Genomic DNA, 27,895 nt, shown 5'->3' with positions numbered 1-27,895 from the left:
ATTATTAAAAATAAACTTCAATTACGATTCCGAATTCAGCAGCTCCTGATGAATTTCCTCGGGGAGATTGCTCAGCGCCTTGGTCATCATCTCCATGAACGAGTTAATCTCCAAGATCTTCGCACGATGTCGTTCGTTTTCCTCCCTGCAAAGCAAAATGTTTGGATTACATGCAATTATAATGCAATGTGCTCTTGACTCACTTGCTGCGTTTGCGTATTAAGCTGTCGATGAACTCCTTGCTTCTGCTGACCATGCGATCTTCACGCTCTTCCACACGTGCCACATGCGTTGCCTTCATATCAGCGACCAGCTTGAGCACAGCATCTCGATCGTCGATACACCTCCTCAGCTCTTTCGGCACACTCTCCAAATCTTGTTGCGCCAGTTTGTTGGAAAGATATCGGGAGACAGTGTCCGTCATGTTGTAAGAGAAGTGCTGACAGACATCGCGTAGCTGCAGGAAAAAGACCTGAGCCTCTTCCACAAACCGGGACATTAAGCGCGAGATGCGCCGCTCAAAGTTCAGCGTCGATTCCTGCAGCACACATTTAGAGTAAGCTAATGTTTAAAATACATATTTCTATTCATGTAAACTTCACCTCCACCGCTTCGTGCAGATGCAGCTCCTGAGCCATCAGACTGTGCCACATGTCATGCAGCGTATCCTCGAATTGCTCGTTGATTTTATCCATGGCTTCGCATAGTTGTAAATGTTCTTCTGAATTTTCTTCGCACGTTTCCAAGCGCCGCAACGTTGTCGTAGCCTCCTCGAAGCATTTGTCTCTGTACTGCAGAAACTCGTCGATCTGCTGCTGACCTAGAGATTGCAGCTGCTGCTGTCCCTGCTGCAAGCTGCCCGAAAAATCCTTGACTTCCTCGTCGCGCTCACTAAAGCGTGCCAAGCCCAGTTTGTAGATGGCCTGGGTGAGCTCATGCACATCCTTGGTATACTCCTCGGCAAGCTCCTGCGCCTGTGGTCCAATCAGCATTAGCACACGTCCATCTTCATCGCCCCGCCACATGGATTCGTACAATTGATGGCCATCAAGGTGCTCCACGAAACTCGATGCCAAGCGCTCGGCTTCGGCGTGCTCGCGTGCCTCGGTTTCACGTGCCTGGATCTCCCTTTCCTGCTTGCCTTCGATCTCTCGCAGCTCGCGACTACGGAAGAGATTGCTTTAGAGAAATCCTGGATATCTAACTTAGCATATAACTTACTAGAAGCGCTTTTGTGCCTCTTCCCGCATTTCGTCCTTGATGAAAACATATTCATAGTAATTCAGTTGCGGTAATATTGCAGTTACATACTGCGACAACGGGAAATCAGGCAGCTTGGCAATGGGATTACCTTCAAGGTTCAGCACCTTTAAGCTGCTTACAAAACGCAAACGTTCAATCTGCAAAGCTTTAACAATCAGTCAAAGTTAAAATGCAAATTAAAACCAACTTACGCCATCAAATTTGTCAATCATATTGTTGCCAATGCTGAGAATTACCAATTTGTCGAGTGTCTCCAAGTTTTCGATTTTCTTAATGTGATTGCTGAACAACGATAGGACCTCCAGATTAACGAGCGTCTCCAAGTTCTCGATTTTGGTAATATAATTGAAGCTCAAATTGAGTTCCTTGAGTGCGGTAAGCATTCCAATGTGCTCAATTACCTCTATTTTGTTACAGTTCAGACAGAGCTTGGTTAAATTTGGCAGCACCCAGAGATGATCGATGCGCAATATATCTGCAACAAAGAAATTCACTTTTAAACTTTTGAGCCGATAACACCTTTGCTTGGAAGTATCGATAGCGCTATCGATGGCTGGTAGATTTTTGAGTACTTTGCAGCACTGCCTAACTAGTGCCTTTGAAAGGTCTTTTCTCTGTTTTAAAAACCGCGCCATTTGTCTAATGCATTTTGCAAATTATTGTGCAGTTATTGTGGAAGTGTTACCATATGCAAATTTTTGCTCACTCCTATTTCAGTGTTTTTTTACAGTTTTGATTGTGGTCACACCATGACAGTTAAAATAGCGCGGAGAAAGCTCTTTCTGAAAAAAGTTCTAAAAGTTTGCTAATAATGAATGTAGTTAAAATATCATTATTTGTTGTTTATCGTGCTAAATCGACGTATAAAACAATTGAAAAACATCAATGACGCTATATTTTCGTTTGACTCACTTTTGAACTCGAGGCGCAGTGTTTTAATTCGTTCCAACACCACAGGTTGCAGTTGATGCAAGCGACGCGTTTCGCCACGTTGTCCTTCCTCTAAATACGCCGACTTGATCATCTGCAGATTAATGATGCCCGGCTCCGGAAAATTGATCTCCTCGAGAAAATCTCGACTCGGCTCCCGGCTTCCATCTTGAGTGCTGCTCGTCTCTTCATCCATGGCAAAATGAAGTGTTGTTGTTGCTGAAGGAAAAGCCGGGCCGGGGAATTGTTGTTGCCGCGGTAACCAACGAATACATGTGGTAAGCACAACACAACATGCTTAGTAACCAAAAAACCGAAGGCGCCTCTCCCAATTTACAATGCGTGCTCCGAGCTAGAACTTGAACCCTGTCGTCATCTTGAACAGGTGCAAAACTGAGCTTCGTGCGTTGTTCTCACTCTCTCGCTCGCTCTCTCTTACACTTTGCTCTACGCTTCGTTGTGTTTGTTGACAACGGCCCAAGAGGGGAAGGGGCGTGCGCTTGGTCTAGTTAGGGTTGCGGTTGTTGTGGATATCGGGGCCCAGCAGAGTTGGTAGTTGTTAATGTTTGCTTCTAAAATAGACTTTAGCTCGCGCAATAGATATTGAACACAAAACTCGTTTATACATTTATTAATTGAATTTAAACAAACAATAAAATTAATTTAATATCGCAGAACACGGCTTCGGTTTTAAGTGCGTTTAAGGTAAAAAAAACTTAACGGAAAAATATGTTTTCAATTACCAATTTACAAAAATGATTCAGAGACCGTGTTAACTATAAAGTCAATCGATAAAGTGAACCCTCAAAAAAATAAATGTATGCTAACTCAAGGAGTTACTTTTTTGAATTTTGAGTTCCACCTTAAATCGAAATCGAAAAACAATTTAAAAGAAAACAATTTCATTAAATATACACAGTATATATTTTATTAGTTCGCGTGTGTGGAAATAAAATCAAAAATAAATGAAACGTTAAATGTGTTTCAAGGCTATGGCACAACATTCGAAAAAAAGAGCCAAAACAAAGCTCGTGACTCAAGTCTTCTGCCTTCCTTACCTCCCCATTCCCAATCTTTTCTTACCCCTCCTCCTTAGCTTCTTCCCACCTTCTCCACATACTCGCATGTGTGTTTGGACTCGCGGCTTTCAGCAGGACTTTCTTTTAATTCAACCTGCGACGATGAATAAATAATAATAATAGTAGAAGTCATAAATCCACGTTTGTAGCTTCTAATTGTTGTTGTGTTTAATGATGTCTTTACGATTGAGGTCGCACTTGTATACAACGAATTTAATTCCTAGTAACAGGGTGTTTTTCTAGACCCTGAAATTTAGTGAATTTAGTTAGAACAAATATGTTAAGCAAACATGTTTAATAAACATGTTTTATAAATAATTATTTTTAATATTTTGTTAAGTGTTTAATGCCCTTTACATATTTTAGTTGTTGGAGGGTGTTTTTTATTACCTGAATTCTGTATTTAGTTAGGGATTATTAAATAAAATGTATTTTTTTAGTGTTCTGCTAGTTTAAAAATAATTAATATTAAATCTGAATCTAAAATGATTTGATAAAACTTTAAGCAATGAGTTCCCATGTATAAACTAATTTGATCAGAATAATACATCCTTTAACTTTTATACAAACTTCAGCTAAAAAGTAAATTAAGTTATACTTTTTGCAACCATTTTCTTTAGATACTATATAATAATCACAACTACCACCAACACCCTGTACAGAGTACAACTGCAACTATTCAATTTCCTGCACAATTCTCAAATTTGCATATGACGTTTGAAAGGTCAAGTTGGACGCTCCCATAAAATAAGAAAAGGTGAAAAAAGTGCGCATATTATATAGGGTGTATCTCAATACGTGTTTCGAAATACAATGAAACCGAGTGACCTCATAATATGAATGTTTACCATATCTAATTCTATTTACAATCCATTTATTATACACCCATTGTTATCCAACCGTCAGTAAACAATTACTCGTCCCGTCGTAATTCAGAACAATGACCTTGATACCTTGGCCTAATATTTCCGAATTCTCAAAAATAATGATGAACAATGGATATTGGTCAAGTTCTTAAATAGTTAAAGCTTCGATTCATAGGAGTTCCCGAATCAATATATTGATTGATAAGTAATAGGTGACATCCGGCAAAACATATGGACTCTGTCTCGCAGCTGTCCCCGTGTCGACAGCTAAACAACGCCCCCGCCTATAGCCAATTCAGTTAATTAACTGTTACTTGGTCAGGGCCCAATGATTTGATTCGATTTTAAGTGCTTACATTTGCTGAAATGGCGCTTTTAACAGCGTGTCCCTATGGCATGACGATGAATGCTAACTCACGAACAATCCACTAATAGACTTTTAACTACATGTTTTCAATTAATGTTTTGGGTCATCTGGAATATTACTTTGAAATAGTCCTACATTATTATTGACAGTTAATTAAACGTTAAAATATTTCAACATCCTGAATTTCTTAAGAATAATGAATAAGATATCAAATTTATTTTAAGTATGTTTCATTTTTCATTTGTTTTATGTATTATAAATGATCCTTAAGAACACGTTTGACTAACTTATATTTTCAAATGTATAACCTTCATAATTTTGTCTCTCTTTTGACTAACTTATATTTTCAAATTTATAACCTTCATAATTTTCCCTTCTCTTTATTTCATCAGTTCCATTTTCCACTAAAAAATATGTGAAAAGCGTTTGCATGCCGATTGTACCATGAATCGATACATTACACTGACCCAACTGGGTGATGGAACCTATGGCACTGTTGTGCTGGGACAGCGTAAGGACACGGGCGAAAAGGTGGCCATCAAGCGTATGAAACGCAAATATTATTCCTGGGAGGAGGCAATGAACCTGCGTGAAGTGAAGGCAAGTCAAGAAGTTTTACTCTGAATAAATAATAATATAAATATATGTTTTCTTTAATAGTCGCTGAAGAAATTGTCGCATCCGAATATTGTAAAACTCAAGGAGGTGATCAGAGAGAACGACACGCTGTATTTTGTGTTTGAATATATGAAGGAGAATCTGTATCAAATGATCAAGGATCGCGACACTCATTTGCCAGAACCGGAGCTCAAGAGCATACTTTTTCAGGTGAGTTCAGGAAATATACCAGAATTATCTAAAAGAATATATGATAATCTATGTAAACTTTTCAGGTATTGACGGGCTTGGCTTTTATGCATCGCCACGGCTTCTTTCATCGCGATCTCAAGCCGGAGAATCTGCTGTGCTCCGGCCCGGAGTTAATCAAGATTGCCGACTTTGGCTTGGCAAGAGAAATACGTTCGCGTCCGCCATTTACGGACTATGTTTCCACGCGGTGGTATCGTGCACCGGAGGTGCTGTTGCATTCCACCAACTACGGCAGCACCATCGATCTCTGGGCCATGGGCTGCATCATGGCCGAGTTGTACACGTTTCGACCGCTCTTTCCCGGCAGCAGCGAGGTGGATCAACTGTTTAAGATCTGCTCTGTGTTGGGCACGCCAGGCAAAGTAAGTAATCTCTTACTCTTTTAAGCATAATTTGGTAATCTCCTGTACTTTTTGTTAGAGTGATTGGCCGGATGGTTATCGACTGGCTGCTATGATACATTTTCGTTATCCTGATTGCATCAAAGTGCCGCTGAGCAGCGTCGTCAGCCGCTGTAGCCAAACCGGATTGGATTTGCTTGAGGATCTGCTGGCCTATGATCCAGAGAAGCGACCCACAGCGCAGCAGAGTCTCAAGTATCCGTATTTCCATGCGCTGAAACGCATCTCGCCCACGGCGGCCACCAAGGCGAATGTGAAGCTCAGCTCCAAGTATGGCGGCAGCTCAAATGGAGTTGTCCTACCTCCGACTGTGTCAAATAATGTGCTTCCGGTGCAGGAGAAACTCCACGCCGTGACTGAGCTCATACACCAGAGCAACAACAACAACAATAATAATAACAACAATAACAATGTGAATAACAACAACAAAAATCAGGGCAAGGCGCTGTTCAATGGCCAAGTCAACAAGAATGTGAGCATGCCAATGAAGTATCAGCCGAAGCTGAGCTTCCTTGCCAGCAACGAGTTGAGTGGCATGCCACCCACCACAGACTCCAGCGTGGGCAAGGAGTCCATCAACGATATTTATCTCAATCGCAACATTTCGCAGCTGTTTGGTTTGCCAGCTGCTGCTCCAGCGCCCGCAGCAGCTGCCGCTTCTCTAGCTCAGCAACAGTCACAACAACAACCAGGACTGCATCCCAATGTGTCCTTTAGCAACACCTCGACACGCAATGGCGGCGCCATTTATGTGAATGGCAGCCAGCTGAGCTATGAGACGGCCAACAAGAATGCCAAGAACAACGGACGCCTGGCGTTGCCTCTGGGTGGTTACTATGTGCAGACGCGTCCCAGCCAACTACCGCCCGATGCCAAGGTGTACAACATGTTCTCCAAGGCGCCGCCCAGCATTATTGTGCGTCAGCAGCAGCCACATCAGCAATTGCAACCTCCTTTCGACTCCACTTCGCTGCTGAATGGAGCTGCCTTAAGGCTATCGGCACGATCGCAGGCGGCACCAGCGGAAACGCGTAAAGTGGATGATCTGGATTTGATTCTTGGGTGAGTGAATAATACTAGACATTAGTTCGTATAATATATAATTATACTCGTTATTCATATGGTAGAAACAAATATTTTCAAGCATTCTAAAGTTGTCCTGTCAGTGTGTCCGTCTGTCGGTAATTATGTTTTCTTGCATATAAAAGTTAGAGTTGCCAAATTTCCTGACAAAAATACTAAACGAATAGTTAGTATTTCATGAGAATCAAGATCACAGCGTAATAATTGAGTAATAATTGAGTTCACAATGATAATTACCAAATTTTAAATGATTCTCTGACAATTTATAAACTTGGTCTAGCAATCTTGCTTTTGAATAACGAGTATTTTATAGTCGAGCACCCTCGTCTATATTTTTCTTGTTTGTTTAGTACTTTACACTATCACATTGTCCTTGTTGTTGTCCCCCTCATCATTTGTCACACAGTTCGAAGCTGAAAACGTCGGCGAAGCGTCAGCGAAATGCCAAATCAAACATATTGCTGGAGGATCTGTTCGGACATCTGTCCATGGACTCGGATGGCAGCGAGGGTAGCAAGTATCCACATACAGTGCCGCCCACGCAGCAGGCGAAGAGTGGACAGACCACAACCTCTTCGCATAATGGAGGACGCGACTTTTTCAACGAGCAGCACTTCAAGCGAGCAGTGGCCAAGAAACGCAGTCCCAGCAGCCTCGAGGTCAACAATGGCAGCCGAACCGATTCGCTTTCCACGTGAGTATCTGGCAACCAGGAGTGCACTCACTTTCACATTCATAATTCATTCATAACTGTGCTTCTTTGAGTGTGTTGTATACGTTTTTGCTCGTCTATTGTATCCTATTATCCTTGTCTCTCTTTCTTTTGGTTTTTGGTTTTGTCTCTCTTATTATTTGCTTCTCATTACAACAACAAAAAAAACTGTCATTTTGTGCGTGCCCCAGTGAGAACCAAAACGACTCCTCAATCGAAGACGATTGTCGCTTTTGGCCCATAAGGTAAACATCTGTCATCACAGTGTAAAAAATCGTATATTCACGTAGCTATCATATGCATTAGTAGTTGTTGTATTCATTACTCTAATACTCTGCACGCTCACCTTAATCAAGTAGTATAGAATACATAACAATATGTACTGAATTGTGCTGAAGTGGAATATTCCATTGCACTTGCACCACAGGTCTGCTGCTCTGCAGATTCAACAAGGAGGTCAGTCTACAATTGTAGCACTCCCATTTTAATACTTGCTACTTCAGCATCATTCTTTCCCTCTCTAATTTGCCCATCATCAACTGGCTGTGAGTGTTAGACTCTGCAAACGTCCGCTTAGCAATTTGCGCATGTATTAGTGCCCTTGCGCACCACATTTATTCGAGAGCTTCTGCCTCAGTCTAGCTTATCTGCCGTCAATGTGCAGGCAATTTTGAATGCTGTGCGGTCCTTTTCTCTCTGCCTGATGTTAGAAGCTCATTGGCTTGCAAATAGATGTTTATACAAAAAAAAAAATGTGTAGTGCAGAACTGCATTCAGTTAGATAAATAATTTTAGATGCTAAGATGAGTAGTTTAATTATATGTATAGAAACGTATTTAGTGCATGACTAGAGAATAGCTTATTTACCTAGCTTCTTGCAGAAAATTTTCTAATTATCTTTTCGAATGATTTCAGAGTTCAAAAGCTGCAAAAGGAGAAGGCGGCCACCGCGTTTCCCTGGGACGAGACGAACAAAACGGAGGACGAGAAGCTGACGGCGTGGATGGTCGCCGAGAATGGTAACTTGCATTTGGGTAATCAAGAAGTGTAAGCGTAGAAGTCGGCCGCACTCCCTCTTAGAGCGTACAGTAGAGTATTCGTATTCGTATACGTAATAACAGCACCCAGCATCATAACAAAGTTCAACCACAATTCGATTGATTGACCATTGATTGGGTGCACTTTTGCATTCGGAATTCGGAATTCTCAAGGATTATTAACACATGACACACTAATCGGATTTATGAACAAGAAATAGAACAAAAACAACAACATTTCATGCTAATCTCTCATCTGATCTGATATATCTTTCAATTATATGTACATCGTCAGGATCGTTATTGGAAAACAAGTTTTGAAAACGGGATGCAAATAGAGAAGTACTTACTTGTATCGTTAATGTCGTCGTACCTGAAAACTTCGAAAACCTTTTGCGCGTTACGTATACGCCACGTTGCGCGCACTCCCCGCAATTTCTATGTTTTCTGCGAACTGAATGTATCATATAGAGTCATCATCTTGTAAATGTAAAAAAAAGTATGTAAGGCCTAAGCTCAATTAGATGTGTTTATGAAATCCATTAATTTTAATGCTGTGATACAAATAAGCTAAAGATTTAAAGGAAATTTGTAAAAGAAAAAACCCCAAAAACAAGAGAATAATTGTATAATGTTAATGGTTATGATAAGTCCCAAATAAAATTGTGTATGATTGCGAATATAAGACAGTTTTATTACTACCGCTTAACTATATTTTATGTAGTATATTTATTTCTTGTTTTAATTTAAATAATCTAGATTCTAGACTGTAAAACTTAAGCCTTAGGTAGCATATTTGAATTTCAATAGTTATGCATATTGTATTTAGATTAGAACGTGCAGAAATTTAAATTATAAGGGAAGTCTGCAATTAGTCGAAAGTGGGAGGCACTCTTAGGCGGTGTTTGTAAACCTGTTTGCATCACTCAGCGGTAACTCTTACCATACGCTATAGGATATTTGATTTCATTTCCCCCATCATGCGACGAGACGAGACGCAAGCGTTGCATAAGTGATTGCACATCTTGGAGATTCGGTTTCGCGCTTTTGCAGACAAGTAATAACTTGGCCCAGTGCCACAATAGGGCAGTATGTATTGTAGTTAAACTAGCTCGATGTATAAAAGAGTGCTTCGCATGTCAGTTAGTCATCAGTTCACTCGATCTCGTCTTTGATCGCAAAGCTCTCAACTGCCAGCATCATGAATACTTTGGTAAGCGTATTAAAAATAACATTCCTTATTTCATTTTGTAATTAATAAACATTCTTCTTTGCAGACTATTTGCCTGTCCTTCGGCCTGATCCTTTGCGCTGCTTTCGTCGAGGGCGGTTTGATTCTGGGCCATGCTGATGAGCTAATTTCAAGTCCTCCTCAGTACGAGTTCCATTATGCTGTTCACGACACTCACACCGGCGATGTGAAGGACCAGTTCGAGCATCGACGGGGCGGATACGTAACGGGTCGTTACTCCCTTGTTGAACCCGATGGTCATCGTCGCATTGTCGACTACAGCGCCGATCCGCTGCTTGGCTTCAATGCTCAAGTGCGCCGTGAACCCATCTCGATCATCACACGTCATTAAAAAGAAGGATACTTTGAAAAATCAAAGAAAAAACAAAAGAGAATTAATAATGCTATATATGCATATTATTATTAAAAGGCTGTTCAATTAATATTCCGCTGTTTTAATGCAGTTCATCAAGTATCACTGGTAAAATGTCACGTGGAGCAACTGAAATACCAGGCGAACATAATAGAGTAGCAAGTGGATTTCTCTAAAAATGTAGTCAAATATGCTTCGCTGTCATTGGTTAGTTTCTCAGGATGTACAATATGATCTGTGGATGATCCACAGTGGATCCTAAGTGCGGGAGTCTGCTCTCTGAGCAGCTATGCATAGACAGTGAGAGAGTGCTTTTGCTGAGAGCATATAAAAGCTTTCACCGCCAGTGACTTTCTACACTTTTGCTTGCTGCTGATTTCTGTTGGCCTGGTATTTCACCAGCTTTTTGGCCGTTCGTGACGGTAAGAAACAATTGAAAATTGAGTCAATAATAGATTCAAATATTTGAAAAGGTAGGTAATAGAAAGGAACAGTTAGATTCTTGAAAAGGTAAGTAAGGTAAGTATTCAATATGTTAGGGACTGCTGTCCTGTTAAAATTGTCGCAGCCCGAAAAGTCTATTTGGCCCATGTGAAATGTGCTGAGTATCAGGCGAACAGAATCAGAAACCAAGCGACAGCCATATAAAATTCAAGTCTGTTAAAGCCCTCTGTTAATAGCCTCTGTTAACGGCATCTGTTAATATTCCAATGTTTTATTGCATTTAAAAAAATGCAGATGGAAAAATAACACGTGAAGTGACTGAAATACCAGGCGAACATAATAAAGTAGCAAGTGGATTTCTCTATAAATGTAGTCAAATATGCCTCGCTGCCATTGGTCAGTTTCTCAGCTCTATGGATCCTAAGAGCGGGACAGTGAGAGAGTGCTTTGAGCTGAGAGCATATAAAAGCTTTCACCGCCAGTGACTTTCTGCACTTATGCTTGCTGGTGATTTCTGTTGGCCTGATATTTCACCAGATTTTTGGCCGTTCGTGACGGTAAGAAACAACTGAAAATTAAGTCAATAATAGATTCAAGTATTTGAAAAGGTAAGTAATAGAAAGCATCAGTTAGATTCTTGAAAAAGATAAGTAAGGTATGTATTCAATATGTTAGGGACTGCTGTCCTGTTAAAATTGTCGCTGCCCCGAAAAGTCAATTTGGCCCCTGTGAAATGTTCTGACTATCAGGCAAACAGAATCAGAAACCAAGCGACAGCCATATAAAATTCAAGTCTGTTAAAGCCCTCTGTTAATAGCCTCTGTTAAAGGCATCTGTTAATACTCGGTTGTTTTATTGCAGTTAAAAAAATACAGCTGGAAAAATACCACGTGGCGTTATTCAAATACCAGGCGAACATAATAGAGTAGAGCAAGTGGATTTATTATCACATGCCTCGCTGCCATTGGTCAGTTTCTCAGGACGTGTGCTCTTGTATGTGGATCCTAAGAGCGGGAGTCTGCTCACTGAGCAGCTACGCAGAGAGAGAGAGAGGAAGAAAGTGATCTGAGCTTTCTGCAGTGACTTTCTGCACTTCTGCTTGCTGCTGGTTTCTGTTCGCCTGGTATTTGAGTTGCTCCACGTGGTATTTTACAGGCGATATTTTTTGAACTACAATATAATAAAACAGCGGAGTATTTTTGAATAGCCTTTTAAGGGCTTCATTTTTAAAGAAACCCACTTGTTATTCTATTATGTGTGCCTGGTATTTCAATTGCTCCACGTGACATTTGTTGATCAGAATCGAGCGACAGCCATACAAACTTTATGCAATTAAAATTGCGGGCATGCGAAGCTGCCAAACGTAACTTTTATGTGAAGACTATCAAAACTTATTCAAATCGTACTTGAAGTTGTTCTGGGATGTTCGTTTTGTTAAATAATTAATGCAATGATTGTTTTATAAAAATGCATTTATTGCTTTCCTTTTACACATAATCGTAATATAGTATAATACATAGGAGACACGCCGACTAATATATGCATGCATATGTATATGAAGATCGGGTGCAAAGAGTCTTGGCAAAGGGATTGATGTGTTTTGTTTGGTTGGAGAAAAGATAGCATGAGGAGTGAGTACAGAAAAGTGATCCTTGGAAAGTATGTAATAAAAAAAAAGTTCTACGTTGAGTTGAGTTGAGTGTGAGCAGTTCAGTTCAGAGATGGGTCGTCAATGCAATGGATGAAATCAGTGTTTAGATTCTCTCTCTTTCTCGCCCCTTCGAGGTTCGATTCCTTAGTGATAGAGGCTGAGTGGCAGCTTGGCGGGAGCAGCGAGAAGCTTGGGCTGCGCATAGGCAATGGGAATGGGAGCAACCAGCTTGGCAATGGGTGCAGCCTTGATCACCTTGTGGCCCAGAGGTTCACGGCGCACAACAGCATTGAAACCGTTGTGGGCATCCGAGGTGTAATCCACAATGCGCTGATAGCCATCGGCATCGATCAGAGTGTACTGACCCTGAACCTGATCGCCCTTGCGTGACTCCGTCTGGCTCTTGATGTCGCCGGTGTGATCGTCGTGCACCGAGTAGCTGAAATCGTAGTGAGCTGGCGCCTCCACCTCGACGGTCTTGAGGAGGGGCTTCGCAATGGCCACGGCGGGAGCATGATAGATGGAACCCAATGGCAGTTCAATGGCAGCGGCAGCGGCAACGGCCAGCACAAAGATTGACACGAGCTAAAGTGGAGAGTTTTAAAAGGATCAGAGTGGAATATTCGTAGAATCAACTAATAACTTACAGAGAACATTTTTGGAGTGTTGTGGTTTGTTTTGGAGTGGATGAAGTGGAGGACTTGACTTGATCGCTTGGCTCGATTGAACTATGTCTCCAATTCTGCGGCACGCAACTTTTATACTCGCCAAAAGTGTCCATGCGAATGCCCCACCTCCATCTCCGTCTCTAAGTTTGTGTGTGGATTAGTCCAACCCGAAACTGACCGAAACTGAAGCCAAAAACCGAATCAAACTCGAACCGGAATGCAGCTAATGTAAAACAGTTACTTTTTGTCTTGTCGGCATTGATTGCCAATAATTTTATTACCACCCAACAAAACACCAAATAAATTGTCAAAAAACAAACTTGATTTCACTTTGCTCCACTTTTTTTTTTTTTTGCACAAACTCGAACTACTGGACTTTTGTCCTAAACATCAATCAGTCAAGGGATAAGCTTATTACACTCAAAAACTATTCATGGGTGTTTCGAGTATTCAAAGAGCAGATAAGTATTACTTCTTTCACCTCCACACATTCCATTCACGCAATGAACTTGATCAAGTTCGAGCAAGTGAAAGTTGTGACAAAATACGAAATTCGCATTACGAATATCAAAAGTATTTTGTCATAAATTGTCTATTTTTCAAATATGAATATTTTGCTAAATTCTTATTTACTTTTGCTTTGCAATCCAACTCATTAATTTCAATTATTTATTAGGCTTATTGAAGTGACAAATAATAACTACAGCTAATCAATCAGTGATTGTAATTTTATTAATTTATTTCATTAAAAACTTAGTAACAAATTAATTAACTAAAAACAAATTTATTTATTGATTGAACTGATTTATGAGCCCAATAAAAAAACAAATAATAACAGTAGCTAATCATTCATCGACTTTAATTTTAGTAATTTATTTCATTACGAATTTGCTACTGGAAATCAAATAAACAGATCGATTAACCATATAAATAAATAAATTTGCTGTTCAGCAATCAATTTTAGTCTTATCTGACTTGACATATTGTAACCGCAATTATTTAATTTATTTTGCTACTTGTCTAAAAGTATGTGCAATTTTATTTTATTTATTTATTACACCACTTAGTCTTCTCAATTTGATTTTATTAATTTACTGCAATTAACAAAAAAATGTCAAGGAATAATTACAAAATTATTTGCTCATTTATAAAGTCGATTGATTCGTATAATTCATCTTTCTAATTTATAAAATTTGTTTATTTGACAAATAATTGCAAAACACATTAAGGAATTGGATCAAAACCTGAAAACTAGTTGAAGTATTATATTTCATATAATAAAAATAAAATACCCTGTGCTAACATTAATGGCTTAATGAGGTTTGCACAACTTATGAAAATTCTATAATTCCACATTTAGTAAGATCTTGGGTAGATTTTCATATTTGAAAAACAAACTATTTACGATAAAATATATTAAATTGAAATATGGATTTATTTTGGTTTTATTGCAAAAATAAATTTCCCAATTTCGGAATATTGAAATATAGAAACAATATTTAGTAAAAACTTGGTAATATTTTTATATTTAACAAGCAAAGTATCTATGATAAAATATATTAAATTTAAATACGAAATTCTACCAACATTATTGCATGTTAAACTATTTTTGAAATATTCTTTTATCTTACTTCCACTATTTTCCAACTATTAACAATTAAGTCGTAGTAATTAAGCATAAATATAAATTCTTTATACACCTTTTAACCAATTAGTCGCACTGCAGTAATAATAATTAAAATAATGTGATGCTAAATTTGACCGAATTTGTCAATTGTGGCCATAAGTTTCGGTTGGATTTTCGACATCTCGATCTCTTGGAGTTTTAGCAAGAGCGCAAACAAATTGCACATTGACATTCAGACAGCCTTCGACGATTCAACGATTCAACGATTCGACGAGCTTTGGCTGTTTTTCCACTTAATTAATTAGGCGCATTGCGTTGCAAGTTGCAAGTTGCAACATCCGTCCGCGTGCCCCACAAGGCGCAGTTCCATATTGGTGACCAGTTCACCAGGCGTGGCCCCAGAGGGATGGAGTGTTGTGCGTGTGCTGCCCACACGCCACACACAACACAGACCACACACACACACACACACACACAACTCAATACACGCACCTTTCGCTGCTCGCACTTGGCGCAGAAATCAATGCGACAACCGAGTAGACTGACAAACGGCTAAGACAAAATGTTGGCAAGTGGCAAAGTACACTAAGAAAAATCAAATGCATTCGAAGGATAATATTCGATTAAATTAATATAATTAATAACAAAAATATAAACTGAAAAGAAAAAGTATATCTAAACATTTTATTTGATATATTTTGTATCTTACTTTGTAGACCTTAGAATTTTATAAAAGTGTTCAAGATTCTTCTTAGTAAAACAAAATGAAATGCATTTTGCATATTTTTGAGTAATGAATTTATGCATTGAATATGAAAGTGTGTTAGTTTCATCAATTATTTTATCACTTTAAATTAAAATACTTAAATTAAAGTATATATTTGGATTGGTTTACTAGGAAGAATTCAATATACTTCAATGAAAAATTAAAGCAAAAATATAAACTTAAAATAAAAATTCTTTAAATTTTGTTTGCTTTGCTTTTCAGTCTTTTATTTGTATAGAAGTGGGTCTATTAACTTTGTTCTTAGAAAAACATAATATAATATACCTTGCACTTTTTAAAAAGGTTATTAACGCAATGAATATTAAAGTTGCTTAGTTTGGTCATTTATTCAAACATGTTAAAGTATTTTCCAAATGATGAATTTCAAATGTTTTACTAGGAACAATTCAATATACATACTTCAATAAAAAAATATTTATTATTATATTTAAATGTATTATATTACTTTTTATTTCTATTATTATAGTTATTTATTATATTTGTCATGCGATGCACTTATTAAATAAAAATAAAATATTTTGTTTATTGCTTACAATATTTTTAAATTAATTTCTATTTTCTATGCCCCTATTTCTGTCTGTGTGGCAAGTGAAAAGTCAGTCCCCAAATCGCGGCACGTAGGTAAATTCGATATGAAGTAATAAGCGGACCCCGTTGCGTTTGCGTATCTTGCGCCACATTCATTTAGAACAAGATTACGATTGCATTTGGCGTCGTCGACGACGTCGTTGTCGTTGTCGTCTCGTCGAGTTGTCCACGCACTTTGCAGCGACTGCTTCGATGCTGTTGTGAGTTGCCTGTTGCCAGTTTGCAGTTGGCAGTTGCAAGCAGCCGCGGCACGCCCGCTGTCGTTGGTTGTCGCCCAACCCAATCAACAACATACAATACTAGAGACTCGGACTCGGAGTCGAGAGCTCGACTTTGGGTTCAATTTCGAGCTCTCGCATATAAATTTCGGCAGACTCCATAAATAATAAGTTGTGTCTACTTAGCGACATGTACACTCTTGTAGATTGCTCGATACCAACACACATACACACTCGCACACACACACTTACTTGCACACACACTTATACTCTTGAAGTGTCCATTCTGCATGCTTCGTACTTTGTTGTGGCAGTTATTTGGCATTAAGCTGTTACTTTGCAGCAAAGTACTTGTAACCTGTAGCTCAACTCAATTCAGTGTGTCAAAGAGACTAACTAGAGGTCACGCTATCGAGCTATTTCCTCTGTAATGAATTGATTTATTGAGGGGCGAAAGTAGCTTAACACAAGTGGACAACTAGGCGTATGCGCAACACTGTGTATTAAATACGAAAGAGTTCGCTATGTGAACTAGTTCTCTAATTGAAATCTATTTAGAATTTATTGTGTTTGTCTAAACTTAAAATTAACCAAGAAAACTTTTGCCAAACAATATTTAATTTTCATCTTTCCAATGTGATAATCCGCTTTCCGTAAAAGAAGCTACAACTATTCATTATTAATATTGATATCAGTGGAAAATAGTTGACAAGATGAGATAGTCTTCTTTTTAGAATCAGAACTTGGCACAAAGAACATTTGACAAACCAAAAAAAATGAACTAGTTCTCTTTTTGGAATCTGAACTTGGTACTAGGAAAACTTTTGCTTAAGAATATATTTCATTAATTTCTTCAATGTGATAATCTGGTTCCCTTATAAGAAGCTACATTATTTATATTGCTATTATTAGTACGTGAAGAGCAGTTGACAAGATGAACTAGTTCTCTTTTTGGAATCAGAACTTGGTACAAAGAAAACTTATGCCAAACAATATTTGTAATTTGCTCTTTGTACCGAAATATACTCATAAAAACGACTGTCAACAGATAATTGCGCAAGATAAATTTCTGAAATTTTGGCGAGTAGCTATTATAATATATGTACAATTTGAAGTAGAAACTTTTTTTTCTGATGTGCCGCTAGCTTCACGTTGAGGTCGGTTATTTATCAGACAGCCCTCGTAATGAACTCTTCAACATTAATATTATATTATAATCAGTACTACTGATTCAGTAGTATAGAAAACCTTACAAGATAAACTAGTTCCCAATTTTGAACTAGTTCAGAAGTTTAAGTGTCTGACGAAATTAAAGTGTTCACGTTCAATCTAAAAGTCAATTTTCACTCTCTATGATAAGCAGAAGTTTTCTTAACTTTAAAAAAAACTCATAACAATAATTAAAAGAAAAGACTAACACGAGTTCAAAACTGTGTCTTAATCAATAACTTAAATCCTTCACACACATATACATACATACATAGTTATATATTTGCGTATATATTTTATTGTACACCAACTTAGCTACAACTCAGGTCATAGTAGTTAGTTCTAAACCTAATAACAACTAGTAACAACTGAAGGCCTTTCCATGTTTGGTAATCCCTCTTTAGTAGTCCAAGTCTCGCACCTGGTTGCCATAGCCAAAGTCCTTCAGATAGTTGTCGATGGCCAGATCGAAGGAGGAAGATGGCGGTGAACCCGACTTGATGGCATTCGATTCGGGTGCCTCGTATGAGGATTTGTCAGGATAGGCTTCTGTCTGTGCAGGATACGCTTCGGTTTGCGGAACTGCAACTGGTTCGGGTTCTGGTGCCGCATAAGGCTTGGGCTCGGGTTCTGGCGGTGCAATGGGATACGATGTGGTGCTGTCGTAGACGGGCGCTGAGGTGGCCACCACCTCCTTGTAGGGCGTCTTGGCCTTGGCAATGGCACGAGCACCAGAGACAACGGCTGAGGCGGCGGTTCTAATTTTGGGGCCGGCTACAGCGATGACTTTGTTGATCAAGGGTTTGTACTCGGGTTTGTATTCGGGTTTATATTCAGGTTTGTACTCCGGTTTGTACTCCGGTTTGTACTCAGGTTTATATTCGGGTTTATACTCCGGTTTATACTTAGGCTTATACTCAGGTTTATACTCAGGTTTATACTCGGGCTTATACTTCGGTGGGGAGGGTGAGTAGTAAACCTGCTCCTGCGATGGGGCATTGCTCGCCGGATAACCCTTCTTGGTGCCGTAGGCTGTGCTCAGCAGATGCGCCAGCTCCTCCAGCGTGTAGTTGGGCGCATTGATGTTGTTCACAGCTGGTGCTGAAGCAGCTGCCTCATTGTAGACCAATGGGTATGGTTTGTAGGGTCTTGGTCTGGAGGGTGCCGCATACTTGGGATAGTATTTCCTGTGATGCGAATGCGTGTACTCCACTTGACCACCTGGTGCATAGTCACCCGTTGCGGTAATCTGCGAGATCTGCTGCTTGGGACTGGCCACCGAGACCTTGCGACAGAATTCCTTGCAACCCAGCTTGCATTCGCAGTAGCACTTCTTATAGGTCGAAGGATTGGTGGGATAAGCCGGAGCAGGTGTGCTGTAGTAGGGCAGCGTGCTGAGGTAAGGAGTTGAGGTCACGGGCTCCTCCGTTGTGGTCGTTGTGGGTGGAGTTGGCCGCTCAGTGGTGATGATGGGCAACTCGGTTGTGGTGCTGCTTGTTGTTGTGCTGGGACGCGTGGGTGGCACATTTGTGGTGGGCGGTGCACTGGTTGAGGTGCTAATCTCACTGCATGGCACCTGCTCCCAGATCTCCTGTTCGCACTCTGCGCAGTACTCCGGGAAGTGGGCGCGACTTAAACTGGTAAGGCACAAGGCCAACAGCGCGAATCTCAAAGTGTTCCGCACAATCATCTGAAATAATACGAAAGCAATTATGAAATACGGGTCAATGTGCTCAATTCCCAATTCGAACAACCCATCGATTAGTGTCGCTTCTACTTTGACTGAATTCTCTTATGCCCTGGCAAAAAGGGTCTACTACTTTATTGCCTAGCTATGTGACAGCTTGAGGAAGGTCTCAAGGTGTACAGAGGAAATTGGAAATTTCGAAAGTTTCTTCAATCGTTTGCTGCGAAATAGGATTTGATAAGGGAAAACCAATCACACTTTTAGGATATAATATATTTGGACACTATATAAAGCTCCTATTATAATGAGAATGAATTGAAACCGATTAACTTGTTGAAGACTTTCTATGTAGTAAGATTCAATTAAAAATTTACCGTAGGATAACTAATTAAAAGTGAATACTTTGATATGTTTCTTTAGATTTTGAGTGGTTTATCTAATACATTTTAATAAAAATGTACAAAAATTTAAATTACTAAATTTTCTGATAATAACCTGAAATCAAAGCTGAATGGGAGCATTTTAAAATCCCAAAATGTCAATTAGCTCTCAATAATATTGATTGATATAAGATATTTAAATATGCAAAAGGGTATTTGGACTGTGTATTGCAAGTGTATCGTATTGTTTTACCTTTCAGCAGTATTTCGTTCGTTGTGTGGATTGTGTGATGGTTGCTTTGCTCTGCTGCTTGTGGTTGTTGTGGTTGTTGTTGCTATTTGGCTTTTGGGCTGTTGGACTGTGGGTCTGGTCGTCTTGTTGGTCGCGTGCAACTTCTTTAATGCAATTTGCTGAATAGCTCTTAAATACGTTTTGCTAGCTGCGAGCTATTTGCAAAAATATTACAAATGGGTCGCGGAAGCGTTGCCCTCATCACGTTCCAAATACTCGTACTAGCTTTGTGGGTCTGCCAAGGGGGTTAGGGAAGGGAAGGGGAGGGAGAGAGAGACGCCAACGCTCAACTGTTGCACCAATATCAGTTGTGAGCACACACACAAACACACACACATCAACATAACCAACTCATCAAGACAATCGCAATTATTGTCGTGCTACTTCCGTAAAAGAAAAGAATTTCATGCATTTCTTCTCACAACAGCTGATAACGAACTGTGGGCGGTGAGAGCGAGACAAAGATATGCTTATAAGCTCATCACTTCTTCCAGCTTCCAGCTCGCGTTCCATTTCCACTTCTAGTTCCACTTCCACTTCTAGTTCCAAATTCATGTTTCATTTTCTAGCTCTGCACGCATTGACAATTTTTTTGTGTCTGAAGTTTCAGCGTTGAGTACCCACTGGATTTATAATTTCTGGTTCTTCTCACCTAAGTCTCTGAGTCTGCATCTGTCTGCCAGCTGTCTTCTTAGTTTTTACTTTGTTTACTTTGTATACCCACTTATCAATCCGTCGATTAACTTATCAATTGGGAAACATTTTCGTGGGTCTGCACACGTTTCATGGTGACTCTCTCTCATCTCAGCAGATTTGGCCAGCTACGTCCCTAATAAATAATAAAAAAAATACCATAATTAAAAAGAGAAATATTATTATAGGTGTCTGTAGGCTGTCTAGACTAAATTTCGAATGATATAGTTCAAGTTCAAGATCATAAATTAAAATATAAAAAAAAATTAAGTTGAAATAAAATATTTTTTTTTTTGAAATTTGTAATTTTATATTCTGAATATAAATATAATATAATACAGAATTTCTGAAAACAAATTAAAAAAATAAAGTAATTTATTGAATAAGCTTTAATCCTGTAAGGATCATGTATAAGATAAAGGGTTTTACAACTCTTCAAGTCTTATGATATTATTTTCTAGTATTCATTTTTTCTAAAGGTATAATAGATGATTAAATAGATGCATAAATAAAGGTCCAACATATATATTTTTTGTCATAATTTATATTTTTACCATAGTTCACAATTTTAATATTTTATATGTTTTTAACATAGATAAAAACAATAAAAAATACCGAAGAGATTAGAATGAGATTTATATAGGTAAAACTTTGAAAAGCTGAAATTGCTTGCGGCAATTAAAGTTTCAGTTATTTTGCTGCGAATTTTTTGAATGATCATTTATGTTAATCCAATGCCAATTGTGAAATTCTAAAAGACTTGAAGCTGATGTTTAATTGATTCGAGGGTCAAGATTCACCAAGAATAAACTTAGTATAAACAATAAATATTAATATTAAGTTGACTCTTAGCTTAGATTTGCGATACGAGTCTGAAACGGTTTGGCGCCAGCGTAGATCTGAACCTTGGGTTGAATGCTTCGCTTGTCGAGTGGCGCAGCTTCCATCTCCAGTTCTGCGTGTTGCTGCTGTTCAATGTGCTTGGGTGCATCAGGATTGCTGCTGCGTTTCCTCAGCTTCTCCCACTTGGGACGACGAGGTAAATCCTCGCCAGCTGCGGCACTGGCGCTGACACTGGAGACGACACCCGGCATGGCCATGTCGATGGTATCGGTGCCATTCGAAGAGCTGGTCAGGCGTCGCAGCATCTCGCGATAATGTGGCTGATCCTCGGTGATGAACTCCGGCTCATCTTCGGGATTGAGGATCTGATAGTTGGGTGTGCCCAGCTCGAAGGTGGTGACATCGCCATGCTGCACCTTGTTCTTCAGTTCCTTGGTATCCCAGCCATATTGCTGTAGAGGCTCAGGCCAGTTGGCTTCCTTCGTTGCTGCTCTCGCTGCTGCAATAGATCCTAGTGCCATTAGCATTAGGATTACGATTACAGCGCATCGTTGGCGTTGTCGTGTCGTCAACGCGTCGATCATTTTGTTACTGATCCATGGCCAAGACAACGCCATCAATCGTTGCATTTTCGGTGCAGACAGCCCACAACTAAACCTCCAAAATTGTTTGCCCCATCAATAGAAGCATCGTCTTCGTTGCACGTGCGCCCCCCTTCCACATCGAGATAGAGTTCTGCAGAAAGAGATGGAAGAGCGAACACTACGTGAGATTAGCGATCTTCTATGTCAGTCTTCGCGATGTCTCGTCTGCAGATTGTGCATTAGTTTATCTCTGGAGCAGCTTATCTAACGATGACACATCACACACGAACTACAGCAGAGATGATTCGAGTCGAGTCAAGATGAGTCGAGTAGTACTACAGACTCGTATCATTATAATTGTAGTATCAACGGTGATCTCAATGGGTTCTTGTTATGACTGCTTACACATTTATTATGATACGATCATTCGCTGGCGTCACGGAAATCTCTGATTAACTGTTCTCAAATTTAAGTTCTCACTTATCAAATCTCTCAAGATTCGTGTGAAGATTTCAATAAGTGGCAAAATTGAAGCTATAATAGAAGACAAAATTACTAAGAAAGATTATGTGTGGTCAGATTAATTAATTAATCAGAGGGTGCAGTATTAATAACTATAAAAGGTTGAAGAATATCTCCAGAAGCTATACAATAATAATAATATAAATGAACTAAGTTTTTTTCAATTTTTTCTAAGAATATTTTCTAATCTGAATTAATTAATCTGATTAAGATTTAGGCATACTTCCAGATAAATAAATAATCACAGTTCTTATACCATTTATAGGTATTACAAAAGAGTGTTCTGGAGATTTTTTGATTCTTCAACATTGTATAGGTGTTATCACATTTTCGTCTCATTATATCAATCAAGATCTTTTTATCCGCACTCTTCAAAAAGAAAACTCATCAACATTTTTTTTGTGTTCTTGTGCAGAACAGATTCAATGTAATTTTATGCATATTTATGATGTAAGCATGTGATTATTAATCACTGATTAAGAGTATGTATGTGATGCATCTTTACAATGTGTGTGTGATATCAAGTAATGTATGTATATAACTTAAACGTATGATATTATGATGTATGCGATTGCGAGTTGGGAATGCGAATGGTTGGCACCGTTGGAGATATTCCTCTCCTATCTCTCCTTCCTCTTCGTTCTTGTGCTCAGTTCATGATGTTGTGAGATGATCAGTTTGCTGAGATGGCTTTCTAGTATTTGTATTGAGCCGTGGGTCCCGACACCGACACGTAGTTGCCCTCGGGTGCTTCCTGGGTCTTCAGAATGGCCTTGGGAGCGTAGTGAACCAGAGGAAGCACCGGGGCCACAATCTTGGTGGCAATCAGTTTCTTCTCGATGGTCGGCAGTGGAATCTTAATGTCTGTGGGCTCACGGCGGACGACAGCATTGAAACCGTTGTGAGCATCCGAGGTGTAATCCACAATGCGTTGATAGCCATCGGCATCGATCAGCGTGTACTGACCTTCGACCTTATCGTCCTTGCGTGTCTCCTTCTGGCTCTTGATGTCGCCGGTGTGTGGATCATTGACAGCCCAGTGGAACTCGTAGGCAACTGGTCCATAATCCGGCTCCGGCTGCAGCTCAATGGCCCAAACGGCGCCAGTCAACGCCAGGCAAATGCAGAACAGATAGCTGAACTGTAGGTGAGGATAAAATTTAAGAAGTGTTTGCGAAAAAAGGAATTCTTACTTTTCCCATCATTGCTAAGTCTGAGAGCTGTTGATTTGTAGTGGAGAACTGAACACGATGCTGATCGAAATCGTTATAATTAATCTGTGTAGTCCTCGCTGTTTTTATATGCTCCACGCAGTCTCAGCCCCCACGACGACAACGTTGCTGCTAAACGTCTCAATCTCAATCTCAAGCAGCAAGCTGGCACTCAGAGGCTCAATCTCTTGGTTGATCATGTGGCAACTCTTTCGAGTGCCTCCCAAATGCGAGCGACAAGAAATTTGGAACGCGCTCATTAAGTGAGCCATGAAATAAAAATAATTAAACATGAAATATGCTAAGTGCAGTGTTGGTCAAAACCAATGCGACAACTGCTGATTGAAGTTGGCCAAAAAGAAAAGACAAGTGCATGGGCCCATCTAGTTGGCTAATTGCAAAGTTTATATGATACATGCGAGTATACCCTAGAAAGAAAGCAAATGGGTAGTTTTCAAAAATATATCAAATATCAGATAATAAATATTAATTAATACTTTCCTTATATACCACATTATTTACAAAACAAATTGAACACTTGTAATTTTTTACAGGGTATCTTCAAGTTATTTTCAAAGCTGCACCCATAAGATTTGTAAGGGTATCAACGTCGTCACACTAATTTATCGCATGCAAACATTGCGAAATCTACATAAATTATCGCATGCGATCAAAAGGATGATAAAAATACTTGTTTCGCTAGCAGATTGTATATTGAACACTTGTAATTTTTTACAGGGTATCATCAAGTGATTTTCTAAGCAGCATTCCTAAAGGTATCAACGATGTCACACTAATTTATCGCATGCAAACATTGCGCAATGTCTATAAATTATCGCATGCGATCAAAAGGATCTTAAAAATACTTGTTTCGCTGGCAGATTGTATATTGAACACTTTTAATTTTTTACAGGGTATCATCAAGTGCTTTTTTAAGCAGCACACATTAGATTCCTAAAGGTATCAACGTTGTCACACTAATTTATCGCATGCAAACATTGCGCAATGTTTATAAATTATCGCATGCGATCAAAAGGATCATAAAAATACTTGTTTCGCTAAAATGTTGGCACATTGTGTCGTGTGCTGTTAGCTGAATAGATCCTCCAGAGCGTGCCTCTGTTTGCTAATTGATGCGGCCATAACCTGTTTGATGTCATTAACAAATATTTTAATTAATCGCCATTAGACGGCGTTTGGTTTATTTGATGTTGATGCTTTAAAAATCAAATTCAGGTTACGCGCTATCACGTTCTCGCCACATACATACTTTGCAATTTTTATTAATTATTTTATTTTCTTGTTTTAAACAGTATGCTACTGCTGCTACCGCTGGCATGTAAAATGTGCACCACATGTGGCAGACAAATGGTATGTTCACTTGTAAGGCGTAACTTGCTCATAACTGGGTTAAACATAGTGCGTCTAAGTGCGAAATAAGATCGATTTTTCCAAACTTGCATTGCATTTGCAATATCATTTGCATCACACTGATAAATTTGCGAGACGGCACTGTAGGAGACCGTTGCTGCTCAAAAAAAAAAAAAAATGGAGTATAACAAACTGTGATGCTTTTCAACTTGCTGTCACGGAAAAACACTTTTTTAAATTTGAAAGCAGATGTTTGCTTACCCTGTATTTAGTCATGTATCCTTATGTGTTATAATCTTAATACTATTAAAATCAGTTTAATTAATGTCCACTTTTAGTCGTCTTGTTGATTTTCCTCCTCCTCTTCTTTCTCCAATTTAGCACGTATGGAGAGTCGATAACGCGAACGCAAAAGCTCACGGCGCAGGCAATTGCTTTCTGCCTCAACAGTTTGAACCAGCTGCAATCGAAATCGATTAACTTATCTTCGTAACAATCGATAATCCTTTGTTTACACTTACGCTATGAGTCATGGCGGCACGTTCCAGTGTCTCAGCATCGGCATCGTCGTTTTTCAGGAAATATTCACTGTCGCGGGTGGACGCAACCTTTCGGCGGTAGTCACGATGTGCATCGAGACCTGCAGGATCTGCCGGCGCATATTTTGGTGGTGGATCGTCGATATCTGTCGGCATTGGAGGAGCCGTCGCTAATTGCGCCTTTAAAGCCGAAATCTCATCACGTAAGTTTTTATTTTGCATCTCCAGCAAATCAACCTGTAAGTAAATGATTGACTATTAGTTTTAGCCAAAGAAATACCAATCTGTAAACTTACGCTTTCTAGCTCAAAGTCCATCTCATCAATTATGTCATAAGACTCGTCCAAAGCCTTTTGCATCTTTGCGATTTTCGCTTGCAGCTGCTGCACTTCTGCAGCATTGTTTTGCTCACTTTGTTGCTGTGATCGGCGCTTCTCCAAAAGCAATTGCTGTTCTGTTAAACAAATCAATCATGAACATTAATTGGACATCAATTGTATAGCATTTGGACTGACCTGAATTCCTTTGATCTACTGCTGATTTCATAACCAAGCCCGTAAGTGTTTTTTGCCTTTTAAACATTTCCTCCAACGCCTTGCAACGCGTCACCTTTTCCAGATAGGCATCGTGCAACTTATTATACTTCTTCTTGTGCAGCTGCAAGGTTTCCAATATGCGATCACGTTCCTCTTCCATTTGGAAGGCCTTGATCTTGGCCTCGACATTCACTGCGGAATTTGTATGTTGATCAGTGGACACACGATTCAATCTATGTTGCAGCAATAGATTCTCTTCCTCGAGGCGAGTATTTTGAGATTTCACTGCAATTCAAGGACTCTATATTATTGTGTTTCTTAATATTGGCTATATTTATTTACCTGCTGCCAGCTCCGCATAGAGCATCTGCATGGCGGACGAGGATGGTCTCTCCATGTTGGTGTACAATTTCCGACTGTTGCTATTACTCATAAGGGCACCGTTAAGCTTATCAGTTAAGGTAGAGTGTGATAAGATATCAATTTATTGCCATTTTTGCATTTGTATTTGCCAGTTCGTTGTATTTAGCGTATAGTAAGTTGCAATTGTACTCTTCTATAAATAAAGAACAATAAAGCGTTTAAATCAATTTATATATTTTTTTTAAACAATGACTTGCAGCCCTGCCCTGTCATTTACATTTGCTAGTGCAGAAACCATTTGAGCTTTAAGAGCTTTTAAGAGTTCAAGTATTGGCTAATGCTTCAATTTTAAAATACTGCACATGCTGTAATATCAAGTGCACACTATTTGGTATTATGGTATGGTACGCATGCGGTCACACCATCAGCTTTACAATTCAAATTTGGAAGCGCGCCATAAATAGGAGGATGAAAATTAACTTATCGTAAACTAATAACAATAAATAAATGGCTGGTTTTATTTTGTTTATAACAATTCCATTGAATAAAAACCAAACAAACCATATTTGGTAAGTTCTGACAGCGCAATGGAAGTCCACCCGACAGAAATAATACCAGGCAAACAGAATTGTTAGCAAGAGTACAATTGACGGCAACTTAATTTGAGATCATCCATATGAGTGTGTATGTGTAGGTGTGTGCGGGCAAAGCCACGAAGCCAGCCAAGCAGGTCTGCAAGGTTCCCTTTCTACCAGGCGAACAGCATTTATAGTAGTGTGAACGCACAACACAATTGACTGCGATCACATGTGTGTGCGAGTGCACATAAGTATGCGTGGGTGACTAAAAGCGGAGCGACGAGTCCGCAAAAGCAGGTCTGCAAGCTCCCTTCGCACCAGGCGAACATAAATCGGTAGCAAGAGAGCGAACGAGCGGGCGTCAAAGTAGACTGCATGCTGAGTGCAAGCGAAAAAGCGAGACAGCTTGAAAGCTCAGCTGTTGACAAAGCGCACCGCGTATGAGGATGTATGTGTGTGTGTGTGATTTGCAGTGTGATAAGAAGGTGAAAAGGCGCGCGATCGTTAAATTTGAATTTGAAGTGTTGCTTTTGACACTTTGATGATAAAAAAAACCTTGTTTAAAATACACATTTGGAATTGTCTAGTACATATATTATTTATTTTGTTTGTCAATAGTCTCATGTTTTCATTTCATATATAATATTATTACATTCATTTCTTGTTGTAGTTATATCAATATTTTCTCTAAATAAAAATATGCATTTCTTAAAATTCTACTCATGGTATTGTTGTTATTGTGTGGGTGTGTATGTGTAATTTACTCGCACCTAATTGTTACGCAGCTAACTGTGTGATTAAAATCCATTTTGTTTTCAAATATATATCTATGTATGTGTAAATGTAGATGTATGTATATGTATATCATTTGTATAATTATATATATCTATTG

At 39.2% G+C, this 27,895-nt stretch overlaps 8 protein-coding genes across 10 annotated transcripts; 2 read left to right on the top strand and 6 right to left on the bottom strand.

Moving 5' to 3' along the window:
- Positions 1–21: 21 nt before the first annotated feature.
- LOC117564994 (dynein regulatory complex subunit 3) lies at positions 22–2,389 on the bottom strand. The gene is made up of 6 exons (XM_034243939.2): positions 2,176–2,389; positions 1,455–1,738; positions 1,222–1,400; positions 603–1,164; positions 204–538; positions 22–145 (listed from the first exon to the last, which is right to left on the bottom strand). The coding sequence occupies exons 1-6, from the start codon at positions 2,387–2,389 to the stop codon at positions 22–24; spliced, it is 1,698 nt and encodes a 565-aa protein (XP_034099830.1).
- Positions 2,378–9,310, top strand: LOC117565895 (serine/threonine-protein kinase dyf-5). 3 transcript variants are annotated; one of them, XM_052002406.1, is made up of 8 exons: positions 2,378–2,471; positions 4,898–5,105; positions 5,166–5,333; positions 5,399–5,737; positions 5,796–6,838; positions 7,266–7,553; positions 8,487–8,590; positions 8,904–9,308. In XM_052002406.1, the coding sequence occupies exons 2-8, from the start codon at positions 4,950–4,952 to the stop codon at positions 8,927–8,929; spliced, it is 2,124 nt and encodes a 707-aa protein (XP_051858366.1). In that variant the 5' UTR covers positions 2,378–2,471; positions 4,898–4,949; the 3' UTR covers positions 8,930–9,308. The 3 variants fall into 3 exon arrangements, with proteins under 3 accessions (XP_051858366.1, XP_034101128.1, XP_034101132.1); XM_034245237.2 differs by having other exon boundaries at positions 8,487–9,308; XM_034245241.2 differs by lacking the exon at positions 7,266–7,553 and having other exon boundaries at positions 8,487–9,310.
- Positions 9,311–9,712: 402 nt separating this feature from the next.
- Positions 9,713–10,281, top strand: LOC117564824 (cuticle protein 8). The gene is made up of 2 exons (XM_034243748.2): positions 9,713–9,821; positions 9,886–10,281. Exons 1-2 carry the CDS (start codon positions 9,810–9,812, stop codon positions 10,189–10,191), a joined length of 318 nt encoding a protein of 105 aa, XP_034099639.1. The 5' UTR covers positions 9,713–9,809; the 3' UTR covers positions 10,192–10,281.
- A 2,013-nt stretch (positions 10,282–12,294) lies between these two features.
- LOC117565926 (larval cuticle protein A2B) lies at positions 12,295–13,018 on the bottom strand. Its single transcript, XM_034245300.2, has 2 exons — positions 12,955–13,018; positions 12,295–12,892 (listed from the first exon to the last, which is right to left on the bottom strand). The coding sequence occupies exons 1-2, from the start codon at positions 12,961–12,963 to the stop codon at positions 12,452–12,454; spliced, it is 450 nt and encodes a 149-aa protein (XP_034101191.1). The 5' UTR covers positions 12,964–13,018; the 3' UTR covers positions 12,295–12,451.
- A 4,677-nt stretch (positions 13,019–17,695) lies between these two features.
- Positions 17,696–19,184, bottom strand: LOC117565927 (adhesive plaque matrix protein). Its single transcript, XM_034245301.2, has one exon. It carries the CDS (start codon positions 19,092–19,094, stop codon positions 17,805–17,807), a length of 1,290 nt encoding a protein of 429 aa, XP_034101192.1. The 5' UTR covers positions 19,095–19,184; the 3' UTR covers positions 17,696–17,804.
- A 2,013-nt stretch (positions 19,185–21,197) lies between these two features.
- LOC117564993 (uncharacterized) lies at positions 21,198–22,069 on the bottom strand. The gene has a single exon (XM_034243938.2). The coding sequence runs from the start codon at positions 21,926–21,928 to the stop codon at positions 21,305–21,307; it is 624 nt and encodes a 207-aa protein (XP_034099829.2). The 5' UTR covers positions 21,929–22,069; the 3' UTR covers positions 21,198–21,304.
- A 954-nt stretch (positions 22,070–23,023) lies between these two features.
- On the bottom strand, positions 23,024–23,767 carry LOC117565925 (cuticle protein 7). Its single transcript, XM_034245298.2, has 2 exons — positions 23,599–23,767; positions 23,024–23,546 (listed from the first exon to the last, which is right to left on the bottom strand). Exons 1-2 carry the CDS (start codon positions 23,608–23,610, stop codon positions 23,100–23,102), a joined length of 459 nt encoding a protein of 152 aa, XP_034101189.1. The 5' UTR covers positions 23,611–23,767; the 3' UTR covers positions 23,024–23,099.
- A 1,535-nt stretch (positions 23,768–25,302) lies between these two features.
- LOC117565924 (ERC protein 2) lies at positions 25,303–26,495 on the bottom strand. Its single transcript, XM_034245297.2, has 5 exons — positions 26,405–26,495; positions 26,042–26,347; positions 25,823–25,980; positions 25,509–25,763; positions 25,303–25,447 (listed from the first exon to the last, which is right to left on the bottom strand). The coding sequence occupies exons 1-5, from the start codon at positions 26,493–26,495 to the stop codon at positions 25,322–25,324; spliced, it is 936 nt and encodes a 311-aa protein (XP_034101188.1). The 3' UTR covers positions 25,303–25,321.
- Between the last annotated feature and the right edge of the window lie 1,400 nt (positions 26,496–27,895).

This window comes from Drosophila albomicans, chromosome 2L, assembly GCF_009650485.2.
Source record: "Drosophila albomicans strain 15112-1751.03 chromosome 2L, ASM965048v2, whole genome shotgun sequence".
NCBI lineage: Eukaryota > Metazoa > Arthropoda > Insecta > Diptera > Drosophilidae > Drosophila > Drosophila albomicans.
The sequence above is the reverse complement of the archived record's forward strand: the minus strand, read 5'-3'. Positions and strand labels throughout refer to the sequence as shown.

Coding starts and splice junctions, on each gene's coding strand:
- LOC117565927 (XM_034245301.2), bottom strand. CDS start 19,094: ATGATTGTGCGGAACACTTTGAGATTCGCGCTGTTGGCCTTGTGCCTT.
- LOC117565924 (XM_034245297.2), bottom strand. CDS start 26,495: ATGAGTAATAGCAACAGTCGGAAATTGTACACCAACATGGAGAGACCA. Junction 26,348..26,404: donor CTATGCGGAGCTGGCAGCAG/GTAAATAAATAT, acceptor CTTGAATTGCAG/TGAAATCTCAAAATACTCGC. Junction 25,764..25,822: donor TGGACTTTGAGCTAGAAAGC/GTAAGTTTACAG, acceptor ATTTACTTACAG/GTTGATTTGCTGGAGATGCA.
- LOC117564993 (XM_034243938.2), bottom strand. CDS start 21,928: ATGCAACGATTGATGGCGTTGTCTTGGCCATGGATCAGTAACAAAATG.
- LOC117564994 (XM_034243939.2), bottom strand. CDS start 2,389: ATGGATGAAGAGACGAGCAGCACTCAAGATGGAAGCCGGGAGCCGAGT. Junction 1,739..2,175: donor ACTGCGCCTCGAGTTCAAAA/GTGAGTCAAACG, acceptor TCTTTGTTGCAG/ATATATTGCGCATCGATCAT. Junction 1,165..1,221: donor GAGGCACAAAAGCGCTTCTA/GTAAGTTATATG, acceptor TCTCTTCCGTAG/TCGCGAGCTGCGAGAGATCG.
- LOC117565895 (XM_034245237.2), top strand. CDS start 4,950: ATGAATCGATACATTACACTGACCCAACTGGGTGATGGAACCTATGGC. Junction 5,106..5,165: donor TGAACCTGCGTGAAGTGAAG/GCAAGTCAAGAA, acceptor TTTCTTTAATAG/TCGCTGAAGAAATTGTCGCA. Junction 7,554..8,486: donor CGAACCGATTCGCTTTCCAC/GTGAGTATCTGG, acceptor GAATGATTTCAG/AGTTCAAAAGCTGCAAAAGG.